Source organism: Bos indicus, chromosome X (assembly GCF_029378745.1).
Source record: "Bos indicus isolate NIAB-ARS_2022 breed Sahiwal x Tharparkar chromosome X, NIAB-ARS_B.indTharparkar_mat_pri_1.0, whole genome shotgun sequence".
Lineage (NCBI taxonomy): Eukaryota > Metazoa > Chordata > Mammalia > Artiodactyla > Bovidae > Bos > Bos indicus.
Window position 1 is genome coordinate 93,269,995 of NC_091789.1, and position 16,338 is coordinate 93,286,332.

General features: G+C 50.4%; 2 protein-coding genes across 7 annotated transcripts; both read right to left on the bottom strand.

The window, feature by feature from the left end:
- Nucleotides 1–67: 67 nt before the first annotated feature.
- Nucleotides 68–9,137, bottom strand: SLC35A2 (solute carrier family 35 member A2). Of its 5 annotated transcripts, none has more exons than XM_019955926.2 (6): nt 9,012–9,137; nt 7,321–7,486; nt 5,740–5,922; nt 3,329–3,480; nt 1,621–2,357; nt 187–353 (listed from the first exon to the last, which is right to left on the bottom strand). In XM_019955926.2, the coding sequence occupies exons 2-6, from the start codon at nt 7,409–7,411 to the stop codon at nt 326–328; spliced, it is 1,191 nt and encodes a 396-aa protein (XP_019811485.2). In that variant the 5' UTR covers nt 7,412–7,486; nt 9,012–9,137; the 3' UTR covers nt 187–325. The 5 variants fall into 5 exon arrangements, with proteins under 5 accessions (XP_019811488.2, XP_019811485.2, XP_070639656.1 ...); XM_070783555.1 differs by adding an exon at nt 6,715–6,796 and having other exon boundaries at nt 7,321–9,063; XM_019955929.2 differs by having other exon boundaries at nt 68–353; nt 1,621–1,767; nt 7,321–9,063.
- Nucleotides 9,138–9,219: 82 nt separating this feature from the next.
- Nucleotides 9,220–14,912, bottom strand: PIM2 (Pim-2 proto-oncogene, serine/threonine kinase). Of its 2 annotated transcripts, XM_019955821.2 has the most exons (6): nt 14,621–14,912; nt 14,352–14,461; nt 13,570–13,620; nt 11,020–11,392; nt 10,402–10,578; nt 9,220–10,305 (listed from the first exon to the last, which is right to left on the bottom strand). In XM_019955821.2, exons 1-6 carry the CDS (start codon nt 14,679–14,681, stop codon nt 10,142–10,144), a joined length of 936 nt encoding a protein of 311 aa, XP_019811380.1. In that variant the 5' UTR covers nt 14,682–14,912; the 3' UTR covers nt 9,220–10,141. The 2 variants fall into 2 exon arrangements, with proteins under 2 accessions (XP_019811380.1, XP_070639657.1); XM_070783556.1 differs by lacking the exon at nt 10,402–10,578 and having other exon boundaries at nt 14,621–14,826.
- Nucleotides 14,913–16,338: the final 1,426 nt, after the last annotated feature.

The following is a 16,338-nucleotide window of genomic DNA, read 5'->3' on the forward strand; positions in this document are numbered from 1 at the left end:
CATGCCGATGAGACCTGAGTGCTTCCTTCTCTCTCTCACACTTTTGAGACTTCCCAACCCAAACCAGCAAGATGCAAAGCATGTTTTATTTACAAAAACTCACCTAAGAAATACTGTAGGGATAGTAGGGGCTGGAGGCTGAGGTGGTTGGGTCCTGTCTGGGCCCTCATTTAGTCATGTCAGCCCTGCATGGGAGGGGGTGGTGGGGACAGGGGATTCAGTGTCTGCCTCTCCCCACCACTAATACTGATCAGAAAGTTTGGTCCTGGCTGGGCCAGGGCAACAAGGGAGAGCGAGGCCAGGCCAGCGTCTTCAGTCCCAGCAGCTAGGAGCCCTTCACCTTGGTGAGCAACCTGTGGTGGGAACGGGAAGGAAAGAAAAACACAAGAGAGCTGGGGTGGGCTGGCAGGTGGGCATCCTGAGCAAGCGAGGGTGACTAGTGAGGCTGGTAGTCCGAGGTTAGTAACAGCCCACGCGGAGAGAGCGGGTCCCCTGGGTCAGAAAGCTACACGTGGACTAAATAAATACAATATCTTTATTTGGCATTGGGTATCCTGACATTTGTTCATTACAGTCCCTTAAAAAACAAACCAAAAAATCAGAACAAATTAATCAAAAATAAAGATCCAATGGCCCTATGTACATATAGCAAAGACAGCCCAGGCATCTCTCATGTGCAAGCACACACACGCACGCACAAACAGATGCACACACATACTCCCCACACACCCTGGGAGACAGTTAAGGGGTTAATAAGCTTTGGGGAGTGCAGGGGGGCAGGTTCCACATGTCAGCAATTTAAAGACACCCTTCCACATGAAGTAAGGGTGCCTCATACAGCCAGTGGGGTATTACAAGTGTGGTTCGCAGCTTTATTTTCCTCTCCGGATGTCTCAGAAAATAACCCTGCATTCAGCAACTTACAGTGTCTTAGATTCCATGAGACTAGGCCACTTCAAGGACCTCCCTTCTCCTTTTTTCCCACACCCTGGATCATTCATCTGATTACACCACAAACCCCCAAACCACTTACAAACCAATGGTTCCTACTGCACCCTCCCCGAGTGGGCTGATGCAAAAATCTCAGCTCTCATCCCCCTTCCTCTGGCCCTAGGTGCTCATAAGAGGCCGTTTTTTAAGTCCCTGTGTCAGGGAAGCTGCCCCAAGGCCACAAAAAGACTGAGCTGCTAACATGATCCAGTGTAGTTACCACGGAGGAGAGAAGGCCTCGAGCTATGGGAATCAGAACCCCACAGGAAGGCATCAGTCACTACTAAAGAGCTGAAGAATTTTTGTCCAGTTTGTCCCTACAAAGGTGGAGGGATTGCTGGGACTCTCCCAGGCTTGAGAGACAGGACACCTCTGGCTGAGGGGTTAGACTAGGGCAGAGGAGGCAGCTCTAAAAACCCGTGGCTACAAGGAAGAGTTCATGTGATGCCCTGCCCTAGTCCCACACCCTTCTGGAAATTTCAGTGACCTGGAAGAAAAAACCCTTCCAACCCCAGAGGAGCCAGGCCCCAGTGGCAACTTGAATCCTGCAGATGCCCAACACCCTCCACCCAGAGTCCCTCCCTGTCTCCCCCCCTTGCTGCCACCAGCCCTCACTTCACCAGCACTGACTTTGGCAGAAAGGGCTCCGTGCTGAGGTCTCCATGGTGGGAAGACAGCTGTGGTGGCGGTGGCTGCCCGGGAGGCTGCTGGTGAGTGCAGGGCCCGGAGGTAGGGGCAGAGGCAGAAGCTATGGCTTTGGCTGCACCTCGGGGCAGGCTGTAGAGGTAGACGGCACCGATGACCAGCCCCGCGCCCAGGGCAAACAATGGGTCCACATGGAAGCCAAAGAGGCGGATGGAGGCAACAGTGGACAGCACAATGGACAAGGAGGTGGCAAAGCCCTTGAGGATATTGTCAGCATACTTGACGACAACAGCCACCAGGAGCCCACCAAAGGCCTGGTTGAGCACCACACCCCAGACGGCAGGTGTATACCCAAAAAAGAATCCGCGGTGGGCTACGGCTGTGCCCTCAGCCCACCAGAGCCCCACCAGGCCCAGGGCTGTGCCAAAGAGGCCCAGCTGCAGATTGCGCAGCCACACGGAGCCTGAGCTGCCTTTGAGGATCTTCTCAAAGTAGACACCGGCAAAGCCTGAGGAGAGACAGGAAGCCACCACAGCCGCTAGGCCCACCCCAGGGTTCTGATCCAGTGGCCGTGGACCCCCGCCACCAGCTTGCTGTGCCTGGACAATGGCGACGCCAGTGAAGAGGAGCAGCAGGGAGGCCCACTGCAGCCGGGAGAGGCTGCGGTTCAGCATGAGCACGGAGAACAGTGCTGTGGTCAGGATCTTCAGCTGGTACGTCACCTGTGAGCGGCATGCAGAAGGCACTGAGGGCTGATCCCGACCCCAACATGTGCACATGGGGGATGGCGCCCACTGTGGGCCCCCAGGCACAGTGGAGGCACAGGGCAGAGTAGATGGCCGTAAAAACAGCAAAGATATCCAGCTGCTGGCCACTGAGTGGGATGCAACTACACAGCTCTGAGGTGCCTCCCAGAAAGTACACAGGAGGATGGCTGTGCAAGGATGCCCCGGACCACAGCCAAGTCCACATCCCAACCCCGTGTCCCAGCTATGTGAAAAGGGATGAAGCACTTACCCTGAGCCCTGACATAATCATCTGTAAATATGACTGACTTATTTGAAGTACCTCACACAACAGGTAATGAATGAATTGTAAACGTCCTGATGAGGGAGGTCCTGATAAATACATATTGATACAAATCAATCTGTACATATTGATACAAATGAATCCGTTATGAAATAACATCAGTAAACATTTACATAGAGCTTACTGTGTGTGCCAGGTGTGGGTCTAAGCACTTCACATGAATTCATTTAATCCTCACAAAAGAAGTGTACTATTGCAATGTCCAATTTAAAGAGAGACAGAAAGGTTAAGTGACTTGCCCAATATCACACAGCTGGAAAGCAGCAGAGCTGGGATTTGAACCCAGGCAGCCTGGCGCCAGAATCCAGGCTCTTTAACCAATTAAAGAAGCCACCTGTAAATAGCCTAAAGCTTATCCATCACCAACCAAGGGCTCTTCACAGATATTATTTCTTTTAATCATTCCAGCATCCCAGTGAGTAGCTACTATTACCATTTCCCTTCCCAGTTCTCACAGATGAGGAAACTGAGGTTGAGGAAGAGCCAAGGGCATTCCATTCCACAGGAGACACAGCCCCTGCACTTTGCAGTATTTCCTCCCCAAACATCCTATATCCCCCACCCCAGCCAGTTCCTCTGGGGCCATGCTGGGCTTTGGGCTCACCTGGAAAGTGGCAGCTGGCAGGTTGGAGATGGCAACATACTGGAGATTATTCTGCAAGGTATAGATGAGAGAGGGCACTGCAAGCTTGAGTGTGTCCATGTACTGCACCAGGACAGCCTCATGGAGGAAAAGAACCAGGTGCTTCACGTTACCTAGGTGGAGGGAAGAGAGCCCGTTTTAGCACTGACTACCAAAAGATGGGGATCCTCTAAAGGACAGGAGTGAGCCTGGTCCTGTGTCTCCCCACCACACTGACTTCCTGAGGGCTAGAATGAGGTCTGTGCTCACAGTTTCTCTACGGTACAATGTCTCCAGCAAGCCTTTTGGATACTCAGTCTGGGGACCACAGACCATATTTCATCACTCATCTTAGAGCCCACCTCCCTGGCACAAAGCCCCAGGGCAAGCCCTCAGTGCAGTGTGTGCAATGAAACTATCAGCACTAACTAGGAGCTTGTGAAGTAGATGCTCTAGGATGGTGGGTGGAAGGCTGTTTACCAAGAGGGATTATTTCAGACTGAGCTTTTAGACTTTTCCTAGATCCTTCCTAGCCTGAGAGCTGCCTGAGAGCAGGGGCAATCTTCCACTTGGCCACTTCTTTCCGTCAGCTTCCCACACACCAAGCATTTGCCCCTGTCAAATGGAAGAATGCAGGCTTGACTATGAAGCAGAAAGTCTGGCTGGGATCTGCTCCAGTCAATTCATGAGAATACTTTCCTATATAATAAGACCTTTACAAATCTCACCCCACTTTTTTGCAGCTCAACTTTTAAGGCTCAGCTGAGTATCCTTTCTCAGGGAAAACCCCACAACCACTGTACCTGGTTATTGCAGGAATTCCTGATGTTCATTCACAAAACCCTGTCCTTGCCCTTCATGGCATTAAGTCCCAGGAGTAATTATTGATCTCTAACCCCTTACCCAAATCCCCTGCACCCAGGGGTTTGGGTGTTCAAAAATGTCCAAGTATTAGGAAGGTAACATGGTACACATGCTATATATTTCACAGAACACACACCACACATGTGGGGCTACACACCATAATCAAGCACATTCATATTTCTGCAGTGACTCATGGACACGTTCATGCCAGATGAGAAAACTAAAAAAAAAAAAAAAATCGGGTGGGGGACAGGCTGAAATCATAGATAAGAGATGAAAGCCTGTGATTAACCTGTAGCTGTTTCTCCCTGTCTAAAATATGAGCCCCCTGAGGGCAAGATGTATGTCTCCATCGCTAAGATGTTCACCTCCACAAGCCAGAACAGAGCCTGCCACACAGTGTTCACTCAAACCTTCTCAGAATCAATCAAGAACACAGGAGGTTAGTACCTAAACTGTTGCCTCCCAGTGTCCTGGAGCTAACGAATGGGTGAGAATATTTTCTTCAGTGTAAATACCTAAGGGAGAACCACATTTATAGAGAAATGATTGGGCAACATTTTAAAGAAGAAGGCCTTTAGGGAGGTGTTTACATTAGTAAATAAATCCAACAACTTATAGGAAATACACAGGACAGAAAAACATGTGAAATGAGACCACTGGGAGGCACTCAGCAAAATTCAGGCTACCCAAAGTCTATAAGACAAATGACCCAGTTTCTTCAACAAATTAACTGCAGAGAGGGAAAAAAAGAGTTGAGAGGGAACCCAGAAATAGCAGACCCAGAAGACACCAACCAATTACAAAGCACTGACTTTATATAAATCTGATTCAAACAAAGTTTTTAAAACTTTTATGATATTTGAGAAATCATTACAAATTTGAACACCGACTGAGTGTATGATTATTTGTTAACTTTAAAAAGTATTAATTTTTTGATGTATGACTTCTAGATATTGCAGTTACTTTTTAAAATGTAACAAAATATTTACTCAAGATAGTAACAGGGAATTTATTTCAAAATAATTCTTCATGTGGAACATATTTCAATATAACATGGTGGGGTTAGGTAAACAGACACATAGACTGGTAGTGAGTGGATAATCACTGATGATTATCTACTTAATTGCAGAGTGGCCATGAGATGATAATTGTTGAATCTGTGTGATAGGACATAGTTATTTTATTACTTTCTCTGATTTTGTATTTGAAATTCTCCACAAAGAAAAGTTTAAGAGAAATCAATAAACCATTATGTAAGGGTCACCTGCTACCTTATAGGGACAGACCATCTCCCTCCTTCAGTGTTTATGGGCCAGTTCCTGGGGAGTTAGGGGTATAAAAATGTGGATGCAGCTACTCATAGACGGAGTTACAAGGCAGCCAAGCTGCACTTCCACAGTTGCCAGGAATTTTCATAGACACAGAAATACTCCCCCAACAAACCCTCCATGTGGGTTCAGGCACACACACAAACACACAGAGTACCCTCCACAGACTCCAATGCAGCCCCTCTCCCTGGCTCATACCCCTCTTCTGTGCGAAGAGCAGCAGCAGGCAGGTGAGACCTTTGAGCACTTCAGCCATGACCACAGCAGTGGTGGCAAAGAAGCGGTCCCCAGGCAGTGTGCGGGCGTAGCGGATGCTGAGGATGAGGGAAGCATTCTGGACCACCAGCACGGCTAGGGATATGTATTTGAGGCGCCGGTGAGCTGTGGGGAATGGAAGGAGCAAGGAAGGGGTCATAAGCTGTTGTGGCATAACCACACCATCACTCTCCCCTCTCCTTTATCAACCAGGATCCTCCTAACCACCAGTACTTCCTCCTTCTGCCTGCCTATCCTGACCCATGTGGGTCCGATCCCTACGTCAGCTTCCATTGCTTCAGCCACAGGCAGGAAGAGCCAAAATGGGAGAAGTGGGCCTCACCCTGTCCAGCCTATACCTGGAATCCTTGCTGAGGTGTCAGGAAATAGGTGGGGCAGGTCCTAGACACCCACCTCAGCCCTCTCTCTTCCTCTCCTGGGTGAGAAGCAACCCTGCCCTGGGCAGAATACCAACTGCTTCCTCGACATTTATTGAGTGCTTACCGGGAGCCTATCACTGGGATAAGGGATTTATATGGATCACCTCAACAGACCCCTACACAGCTCTGATCTCCAAAGGAACTATCAGTATTCTCATTTTATGGATGAACAAGCCAAAGATTTAGGAACTGTCTTTCTTTTATCTAAATTATTCTATTCCCTCACATTCAGAATGGTCTCTCCAACCCCTCCCTCCTATGATGACTGATTCCTCCCTGACCCAGAATGGTCTAACAAATATAAGAAATTATTCTTCCACTGTCCAAAGGATTGAACACCATAGAGTAAATGGTTTCTCCACTAACAATGGTCTGGGTCCTTTAACAATATAAGGAAGTATTTCCCTATACACCAATCATCCTTCCACCACCGCATACCCCTACCTCCAGCCAAGGAATTAGCGCTTGTCCTACTCACAATCAATTCTCCTCGCTATAAAGAAGGGCCTGGCACCCTCGGAATGTCCTTTCTCCGCCATAGAAGGAAAACTGTATGTTCACTGCAATATACAATGAACTACCTCCATTAGGAAGGGACCCCCAGAACGTTCTTCTCCCCATATAATGGACATCCCTATCTTCAAAATGTACTAAGTCCTAAAAGGGAGAAGCCGCCCCACCCTAACTCACAATAGCCCCTGTCCCTTTACAAGGAAGAAATCACTACCCTCTCTTCTGTAAGGAAAAACTCTCCCGCTCTCAGAAAAGTGTCTTCCATGTATAAGGACGGACCCCCCACAAACACACCCTGAGAATGGTCTCAGTGGTCTTAGCCTCTTTAAAGTGAAATACCCCTCTCCAACTCAGAATGGTCTCTACACTCCATTTGCAGAAAGGACCTCCACACCTTCCCCGGAATGGTCTCTGCCCCGCCTCCAAAACACACTTCCTCCCCTCTACCCCCAACACACACAGGTCGGTCCATACGGGATGCTCCCTCTCGCCTTAGTGAAGGATCTTCCTAATCCCCCAGAGATCCCGACCTCCGGCGCGCCGCTGACGGCTCAGCCACAACCTGTCTCACCCGCACTCGAGGTCCCAGGCTCCAACGCCCCTGCGGAGACAGCCCCTGGCCCGGCCGTAGCGGTGGAACCACCAGACCCAACAGCTGCCATGTTGGCATCTGCCTGGCCCGTCCCCTCGGCAACAGCCGGTCACTTCCGCATTCGTCATTTCCGCTTCCGGGCCTCCTAAATTGGGGTGGGGCAAGCGAGAGGCTGATCGCGTTGTTGGTTCTTCTCGTCCGTCCTGACCGCTAGTTTTAAAAGCGGCCTCAGAATTTCCAAATTCCACCCGGATCCGGAGACTGGGCACGTAGCCGGCTCAGTTTCCCGCCGTCTTTACAGAACCTTTGGCCCATTCCCATTACTAAACTCGCCCTCGTCTTCCCATATCACCAGCTCATTCTGTGTCCTCGTCTCATTGATTCCGCTATCCGTCTCCTATCTCGGCTCTTCATTGCCACCTTCTCATGGCACCGCCCTTTCTGCATCAAAACTCCTGGGTCTTTCCCGGTTGGCCTGAAGTTCTTTTCCCTTCTTCTGGCGAGCTCCCCACCCCCCACCGCACCCCGCGCCCTCTGGAGAGACCACAGGCCTCTGGAAGGGAAGTGAGAGGGGTCAGGGGCAGGTGAGGGTCTGGCAGATAAGCGAGCAGGGCAGTTGAGGATATACTAGTGAAAAGGCACAGGAGAGTTGAGACTGAGAAGGGAAGACAATTGAGTCACCATTTAGAATGGAAAAGTGAGAAGGGGATAGGTAAGCCAGGAGGTGAGGGGCTTACGGGTTAGCTTTATTTTTGGCCGCGCCTTTCCGGGATCTTAGCTCCCTGACCAGAGGCTGAACCTTGGCCAAGGCAGTGAAAGCACCAAGCCCTAACCACTGGACGCCAGGGAATTCTAGGTGCTTCCCAGGTGGCACATGGTCAACAATCTGCCTGCCAATGCAAGAAGCGTAAGAAACGGGTTCAGTCCCTGGGTCGGGAAGATCCTCTGGAAGAGAGCATGGCAACCCACTGTAGTATTCTTGCCTGGAGAATCTTATGGACAGAGGAGCCTTGCAGACTATGGTCCATAGGGTCGCAAAGAGTCAAGCGACTTAGCCCGCAGCACGCATCTTTTGAAAGCATGGCAAGAGGGTACAGCTGAGGTCAGGACAAGATTAGGGTAGGGCAAGCAAGTCAAGAGTTAAGGATTAGAGGGATGAGCAGGTAAGAAGACAAGGGAGAGGTGAAAAGGTTGGGGCAAAGCAGGTGACTACACCTTGGATGTTATTAGAAAACAAGGGCTAGGAGGATTCCTATCAGCGCTCAACCTCCACCACACCACACCAGTGCCCCAAAAGGGCTTTTCTTCTCCCATGGGGAAGGATTTCCTCCCCTGGGGTTGGGGAAAAGGGTTTTTTTCTGCCTCTGAACTGGCCATCATTGATTTGGGAGTGTGTTCCAGATGTCTTCAATGTCTACAATATCTCCAGAGGAGCCCTTCTGCACATATTGGGTGCTACATATGAGTTGAGGGGAAACTCAAGTTTTTCTTTGTGGTTCTCCTTGCATGCTAGGTCACTTCAGTCGTATCCAACTCCTTGTGACCCTATGAACTGTAGCCCACCAGGCTCTTCTGTCCATGGGATTCTCCAGGCAAGAATACTAGAGTGGATTGCCCTGCCCTCCTCCAGGAGGTCTTCCCAACCCAGGGATCAAACCCACATCTCTTACATCTCCTGCATTGGCAGGTGGGTTCTTCACCCCTAGTGCCACCTGGAAAGTGGTCTTCCTTAAATGAACCCATAAAAGATCTTCAGGATGGTACCACAAGACTGAGGCTTCCTGCAGACAAAGGAGAGATCCAATTCATCTCCCTCTTGGTTCAGCATTCAGTAGATGCTCCACGAATGCCTCACTGCATCTACAAATGGCCAGTCACTTCTGATTCTATTACGTTTATTAAATAGTGGGTTTCCACGCATGGCTTTTTAAATAATCCAGGCAGGGGGAGAAGGAAGAGGAAGATAACAGTTGGAGCTCCCCTTCCCCAATACATAAGTATTTACATTTCAGCAACTGGACAACCCTGGCTCAGAAGGAGGCAGCAAGAATCTGAAAAAGATGGAGGGTGGGGCCCCAGGAGAACAAACAACAAGACTTATTTCCCCCACCCCATTCCCCCAAAAAACCATCCACCCCAACCTAGTGGACTCTAGTAGTGTCCATCTCCCATTCCCTCCCACATCATGATAGTGGGGTTTCTCCTCACCAGAATAAGGGCACTTGGGATAACAGAGTAGGGTCCCCTCACCAAAAAAAAAGCCCTGGGACAACAATAGGGCTTACCTCCCCCAGAATAAACAACCCTGGGCTGAGGCAGGCAAGCAGCTTGACTGAATAGGGGACCCGAGGCTAGGGGAAAGGGTCCCTTTGCTAAAATAAGAGCCACTGGGGTATTGGAAGGAAAGCACCCTTGCCCAAATTAGAGCATTTAAACTAAGTTTGTGTGGTAGTAGCAGGAGGTGCCAGTGTAGGGGTTACTACTCATCAGAATAAGAGTCCCGGGGGGTTCAGAATGTTAAGTAACCTCAACCAAATAAACATCCTTAGCAAAACGAGAAGCAAAGAAGGAGCCCCTCCAGAATAAGAGAGCATATATTCTACAAAGACAGCTCCTTAGAAGGACGGGAATGGGAACTGGGCAAACTTGGGTTATGTCTTCTTACCCCTGATCCCCAATCTCTGACCCTAGTTAACACTGGATTTTTAGAGACCTGTAAAACCAGATCAACAGATAACCATCTATCCCTGTGGCATGGCCACGGGATGACTATTTCAACTAATGGGAGCCCCAGCTAGCACTAGGGCAGTAGGGACCAGTCCAAAGGGGTGGGACCCCCTTTGGGAGTGTTGAGGGATGCATCCTCGGCTGGTGTCTGCATCCAGGGGTCCAGCAGGATCTCCTCCAGTGAGGGTCGGGCAGAAGGTTTGGGGGCCAGGCACCGGCGGATTAGGGCACAACAATCTGTAGATCAGAAGCACACAGGAGATTAGCAGTGAGTTGGGGGCACCAGTCCCTGGGAGGGATGAAGGCTGGTGGGCTAGAGGGGTTGAGTCTCACCTGGGGAGACATGGGCAGGGAAGTGGAGTTCAGCCTCCAGAATCTCCTGGTCTCTCTCAAAGGGAATGTCCCCACATACCATGTCATAGAGGAGGATACCCAGTGACCAGACAGTGGCTGGCAGGGCATGGTACTGGTGACGAGAGATCCACTCCGGGGGACTGTAAACCCTTGTCCCTGCATGCAAACCACAGGTTAGACCATTTTCTGATAATGCCCTTCTCCCGCCCCACCCTCTCCAGAAATATGGTCCCTTCACTAGAATTAAGAGAACTCACTATATGAGCAGGGTCCCCTCACCAGAATAGAAGCTCATTGGAATAAAAGCACTTAAGAGGTACAGTTGGACCTCCTTACCAGAAAAAGACTACTCAGGATAATAATAGGATCCCCTCATCAGAATAAGAGCCCAGAGCAAGACTAGGGTACTGTCAGAGGATGGACTTTATTAGAGGGCAAGGCTTGAAAGTACCTAATATTAAAAACCAAGAACATTATAAAGGTGCACTATAGATCAAGGGTTACAGAACACCCTAGCACTGGAGGTCAAAAGTCAAGAGGCCAAAAAGATAAAAGGTGAAAACTCCCTCCACAGAGATTTAGGGAAGCCTTACTTACCATCAAAGTCAGTATAGGGTTCATCATGAAGCAGGGCACCAGAACCAAAATCAATGAGTTTGGTACAGCCCCGGCGGAGGTCCATCAGGATGTTCTCATCCTTGATGTCACGATGGACAACTCCACGGGCGTGGCAGTGCCGAACAGCTGCCACTACCTGGGCAAAGAGACAGCGGCTTCGGCCTTCACCCAACGGGCCTTGCTCTGTGATGTAGTCAAAGAGATCCTGGGCAGGCAGAGGCCGCTCAAGGACCAGCATGAAGCCCTCTGGTGTCTCAAACCAGTCAAGCAGGCGGATCACACCAGGGTGCCCACCGCCTGCACCCACCTTCCATAGCAGTGCCACTTCCAGTGGGCATGCGACTGAGTCTGACTGTGGGGGGAAGCAGGGAGAGAAAAGAGAACACAGATATCAGGCTAGCAGCTTTGAGGCTGAATTCTCAGATCTATGATCTGAACTTAAATCATAGGTCCTCAGCCTCCTGACTATGTAGCCTTAAGCAACCCCCTTCCTTCTGGGCCCACAGTTCTCTCATCTTAAGGGCTTAAACTCATATAGCCATTGGGAAGTTGATTCAAGCCAAAGCCTATGGTGGGGGTGGGGGAGAGACAAATTGGAAGATTGGGATCAACACATACACACTACTATATATAAAGTAGATAACTAATAAGGATCTATTGTATAGCACAGGGAACAGTACTCAATACTCTTTAATGACCTATATGGGAAAAGAATCTTAAAAAAGTGGATATATGTATAACTGATTCACTTTGCTGTACACCAGAAACTAACATGCTATGAATCAACTGACTTCAATAAAAATTAATTTAAAAATAAGCCAAAAAAATTTTAAAAGTCAAAGTCTATGCACATCTGGCATGTAATAGGAGCTCAGTAAATTTTTCTTTATTTTGGCCACACCCTGTGGCTTGTCGGATTCTAGTTGCCCAACCAGGGACTGAATCTGAGCCGTAGCAGTGGAAGTGCCGACTGTCAATCATTGGACCACCAGGGAATTTCCTCAGTAAATGTTTGAAGAATAAATGAAAGTGATTCTTAACAAAAGCCTTCAGCAGAAGCAACTGATGAACACTACTTTGCAGTAATTTATCTGTTTTGTCTATTGATATCTCCAAAGAAACTAGAATAGCACCTTACACACAGTAGGTGCTTGATAAATGTTTGTTAAATAGATAAAAAGCACTTTATAGCTTAGGATCCGGAGAAGGCAATGGCACCCCACTCCAGTACTCTTGCCTGGAAAATCCATGGACAGAGGAGCCTGGTAGGCTGCAGTCCATGGGGTCGCTAAGAGTCGGGAACGACTGAGCGACCACTTTCACTTTTCACTTTCATGCATTGGAGAAGGAAATGGCAACCCACTCCAGTGTTCTTGCCTGGAGAATCCCAGGGACAGGGGAGCCTGGTAGGCTGCTGTCCTTGGGGTCGCACAGAGTCGGACACGACTGAAGCGACTTAGCAGCAGCAGCAGCAGCAGCAGCAGCATAGGATCTGACACAGTGCTCAATAAATACTATTATTGTGTAACGGTTTATCTGCTTTGTTCACTGACACAGCTCAAACACTGAAACAGTGCCTGGTATAGTTGTTAAATAGGTGAAATCAATTAGAAAAGGATTCGTGCAAAAAGAACGCTCAATAAATGTAATATATTGCCAAGTATCTAGAACTGTGCCTGGCACATTCTAAGTGCTAAAATACATTTGTTAAATAGCTAAAAGTAATTAATTGCAAGGGAACTGGCATAAACAAGAACTCAATACTGTCAACATATGATATTTTGTCACTATCACTGAGCACTTAAAACTGTGTTGAATACAAGTACTTAGTGGAGCTTGGAACATAGTAAGCTTTTATGATGAAACAAAATCTGAGGCATACCGTCAGTGCTCAATAAAAGGCATACATGTTACTGGCCACAAAATCCACCCCACGCTAGAAGCTTTGCGGGGACACACGGACTACCAGAAGCAGTCTTCCTGCCCGAGGTGGGGCCCTCTCCCGGCCAATCTACTGACACGCACAGTCGCAGACAGGTTTTCTCACGGGGCTGAAAAAAAAATCCCGCTACTGCGCAGGCGCACCTTTTCCCTCTGCGTCGCACAGCCTGCACAGGCGCAGTTTCCCTATAGCCCACCAGGGGGCACTCCCGCCCCTACAACTTGCCCAGACCCGCCCAGTTGTCCGTTAGAGCTCTAGCTGTGGAAAAGAAGCAGCCACCATCACCATGGCAACCAATGACCTCTGCCCCTCTTTTCTCACCAGCATGCCCTGCGGGCAGCCCCCGAGGCAATGTTTGGAGGAGGATGAAAAAGGAGGGTGGGAGGGGAGAATCCAGGGCTCTAGAGGAACAGGGGTGAGTCAGAGAACTGCATGGAGGTGTGGATGTCACCATAGGGGAGTAAACATGGACTGGTAGGAGTGTTCTCACCGTTACAGGGCCCAAAGAGTCATACAAACCATATCAAGGTGAAATCCATCGTCAGAGATGGCGTCGCCAGGTCAAAAAGGACTCCAAAGATACTCACCAAGGGTGACCAGCCCAGCACGCGATTCCGGGGGATCACTTTGATGGCCACCTGAAGAAGCAGGCTGAGGTGAGGGGGCCAGCAGATGACCCCCAGACATCTCTCAGTCTGGACCCTCACCCTAGTCTTTCTGGTCCCACCCCCCTCACCCCCCAAACCACAATCCTAAATGAGCTGAAGCTTTTCCCAAGTCCCCAAAACCAAGTACAGCTCTCCCACCATCTTTGGCCCCGGGCTCTCCCTTCTCAGGCTTCAGGACCCCCCATGCCAGGTGCTGAGTTCTGAACTTCCTAACACCCTAAACCCTTGATCTTCCTATCTAGCCCCAGGATACCACAACCCTGTAGCGGGGTCCTGGACCTCACGACTCCTCCCTGGACACCTGCCTCCAAAATCCCCCAAAATCTCAGCTCTAGGTCCCCACCTTCCCACATATATACACCTCTCCCAGATCCCAAGGTCTAGAGTCCTCATGACCCCCCAACTCCCCAGTCTCACTCCCCTGGACCTCCAGAATTCTTGCCCTGAAAATTCTCCCTTCCCCCATATACCCACCAGGACTTACACACACACACACACACACACACACACACACACACACACACATGCGCGCGCGCGCGCGCGCGCGCACTCGGACACCCTCAACAACCGGATCCCGGCCCTCATGACCCTACCACTCACACAGTGTAGGCTCATTCCGTGGTCAATTAGCATCCCGGCCCCGGGGCTCCCGCCACCACCACACACACACCTGGCCCTCCCAAGACCCTCGTGGTGGGTACCTGGAGTCGGTCTGTGACGCGATGTCCTGCGAAGACGGTGCCAAAGCCCCCCTTACCGAGAAGGGGGCCGAGTTGGTACTCGGCCTCGAACGCTTCCCGATCCTTGCCTCCTACGCAGGAGGAGGCAAGGAAGTCAGGGTCGCGGCGTGCTAAGGCTGGCCGCGACCCGCGACCCTTTCCCCTCCCCCCCCCCCCCCCCCCCCCCCCCGCGCCGCCCTCAACCACTGCAGCCCGCCTGGCCTGGTTGCACTAGGGGGAGCCTCTCTCACCTGGCAGCGGCGTAGGCGTCATGGGGGCCACCGGGAGCCCCTGCAGAGGCTTAGTCAACATGGAGGAGGAGCTGCGCAGATTGAGCCCGCTGAGCCCGCAGGGTGTGGACGCCCGGGGCAGTGAGTCCGGGGAACCTGGACTAGGGGGCGCCAGGATGGAAGGTAAGGAGACTGGTGGCCCAGAAGGGCCAGCAAAGAGCGCAATGTTAAGATTCGCCGCGCGCGCCAGCCCTGACGCTACTGAGACAGGGCACGCGCCTCCCGAGAGAGTCGCCCGGGGCGACGGCCCCTCCCACTTGTCTTTGATCAATCCGGACTCAGCACCTGCTGTACCCCAGCCAATCGGAACCAGCTCTTATTTGCATACCACCCTCAACGTTTCAAGTACCCCCTTATGCAAATACATGCCCGTATCTTCCGTGGGGCGGGGTCTGCATGCACATGAGGGGGACGCGTGTGGAGAGGAAACTGGTTTTAGGAATCCCTTTCGCAGCAACCGGGTTTGTTTTGGTTGCGCGGCGTTGTTTTTATGTGTCTGTATGTGCAGATATAAACTTAAAAAAATACACCGCCCCCTTTCCTAGGAAGTTGGTTGGCCGCCACTGCCTCGAGACTAGCGCAGAGATAATGCCAGGCCTTCTAAGGCTTCTAAGAATCAGCCTGTGATTATCCATGACCCTTTCTCCGAAGGGTACTCTTCAAACCAGGTCCAGAGCCCTCTAGGCGACAGGTGGCCTCCGCCCGGGAAGTAAAGCCAGGGATCCTTGAAGAACCTGTTCAGCCGTTAGGGAGGACTAATCTGACCACCACTGCTGTGGAGCCCTTAATGTAGACAGACCTGGCTAGACCTGGCCATGAGCCCAGTCAGCAAGTACAGATTCTGGAATAGTGAGGAGGGGTGCTTCTTGCAGGTGGGAGCAAGCCAGAGCGGTGGTGGCTTGGGATGTGTTTCTGGATGAGACACACACAGGGACCGCGGGAGCTCAGAAGGGTGATAAAATACCCTTAGCCACAAATTTGGAAATAACAGGCCTCATGCTGCAGGCAGACAGACATGCACTCCAAAGACACACACACAGGGAAGTACCATGTGAGAAATACACAACATTGCCACATTCCCATGAGCTTGTCCTAAACACATACAGATATGTACTGTCACAGAGACTGAAATCCACTGTCAAGCAGGCATGCTGCCAGTTATGTCCCAGCATGACACCAGAGACGCAGTTACAGAAAGGCACTCCAGACAGATTCACATACACCTACACTGCCATATGACAAGGACACAAAAATGTCCCGTCAGACACACCACCAAAACTTGTCACAAAGATACTTGTACCATCAGACACGCAGTGTCACAGAAAGACTAGTACTATTCCAGAAATGAGACCCCAAGTCTGTCACAGGAAGACACACAGACGCTCAAGACACACATGCACTGCTCCAAAGACATACATATACTTATGTGATAGAGCCACAGATAGGCAGTATCACAAAAACAGACACGGATCCACCCAGTCAGTTGCTCGCTCTCTCTCTCTCACACACACACACACACACACACACACACACACACACACCAGCAGACATGCAGCACTGTCAAACTATCCAGAAATAGCTACCCAGAATCTGTCACAGGAATACAAACGGACATTCATCCACCCTATCGGAAAGAAACCACAGATGCACTGTCACAGACAGACCCACACAGACATGCA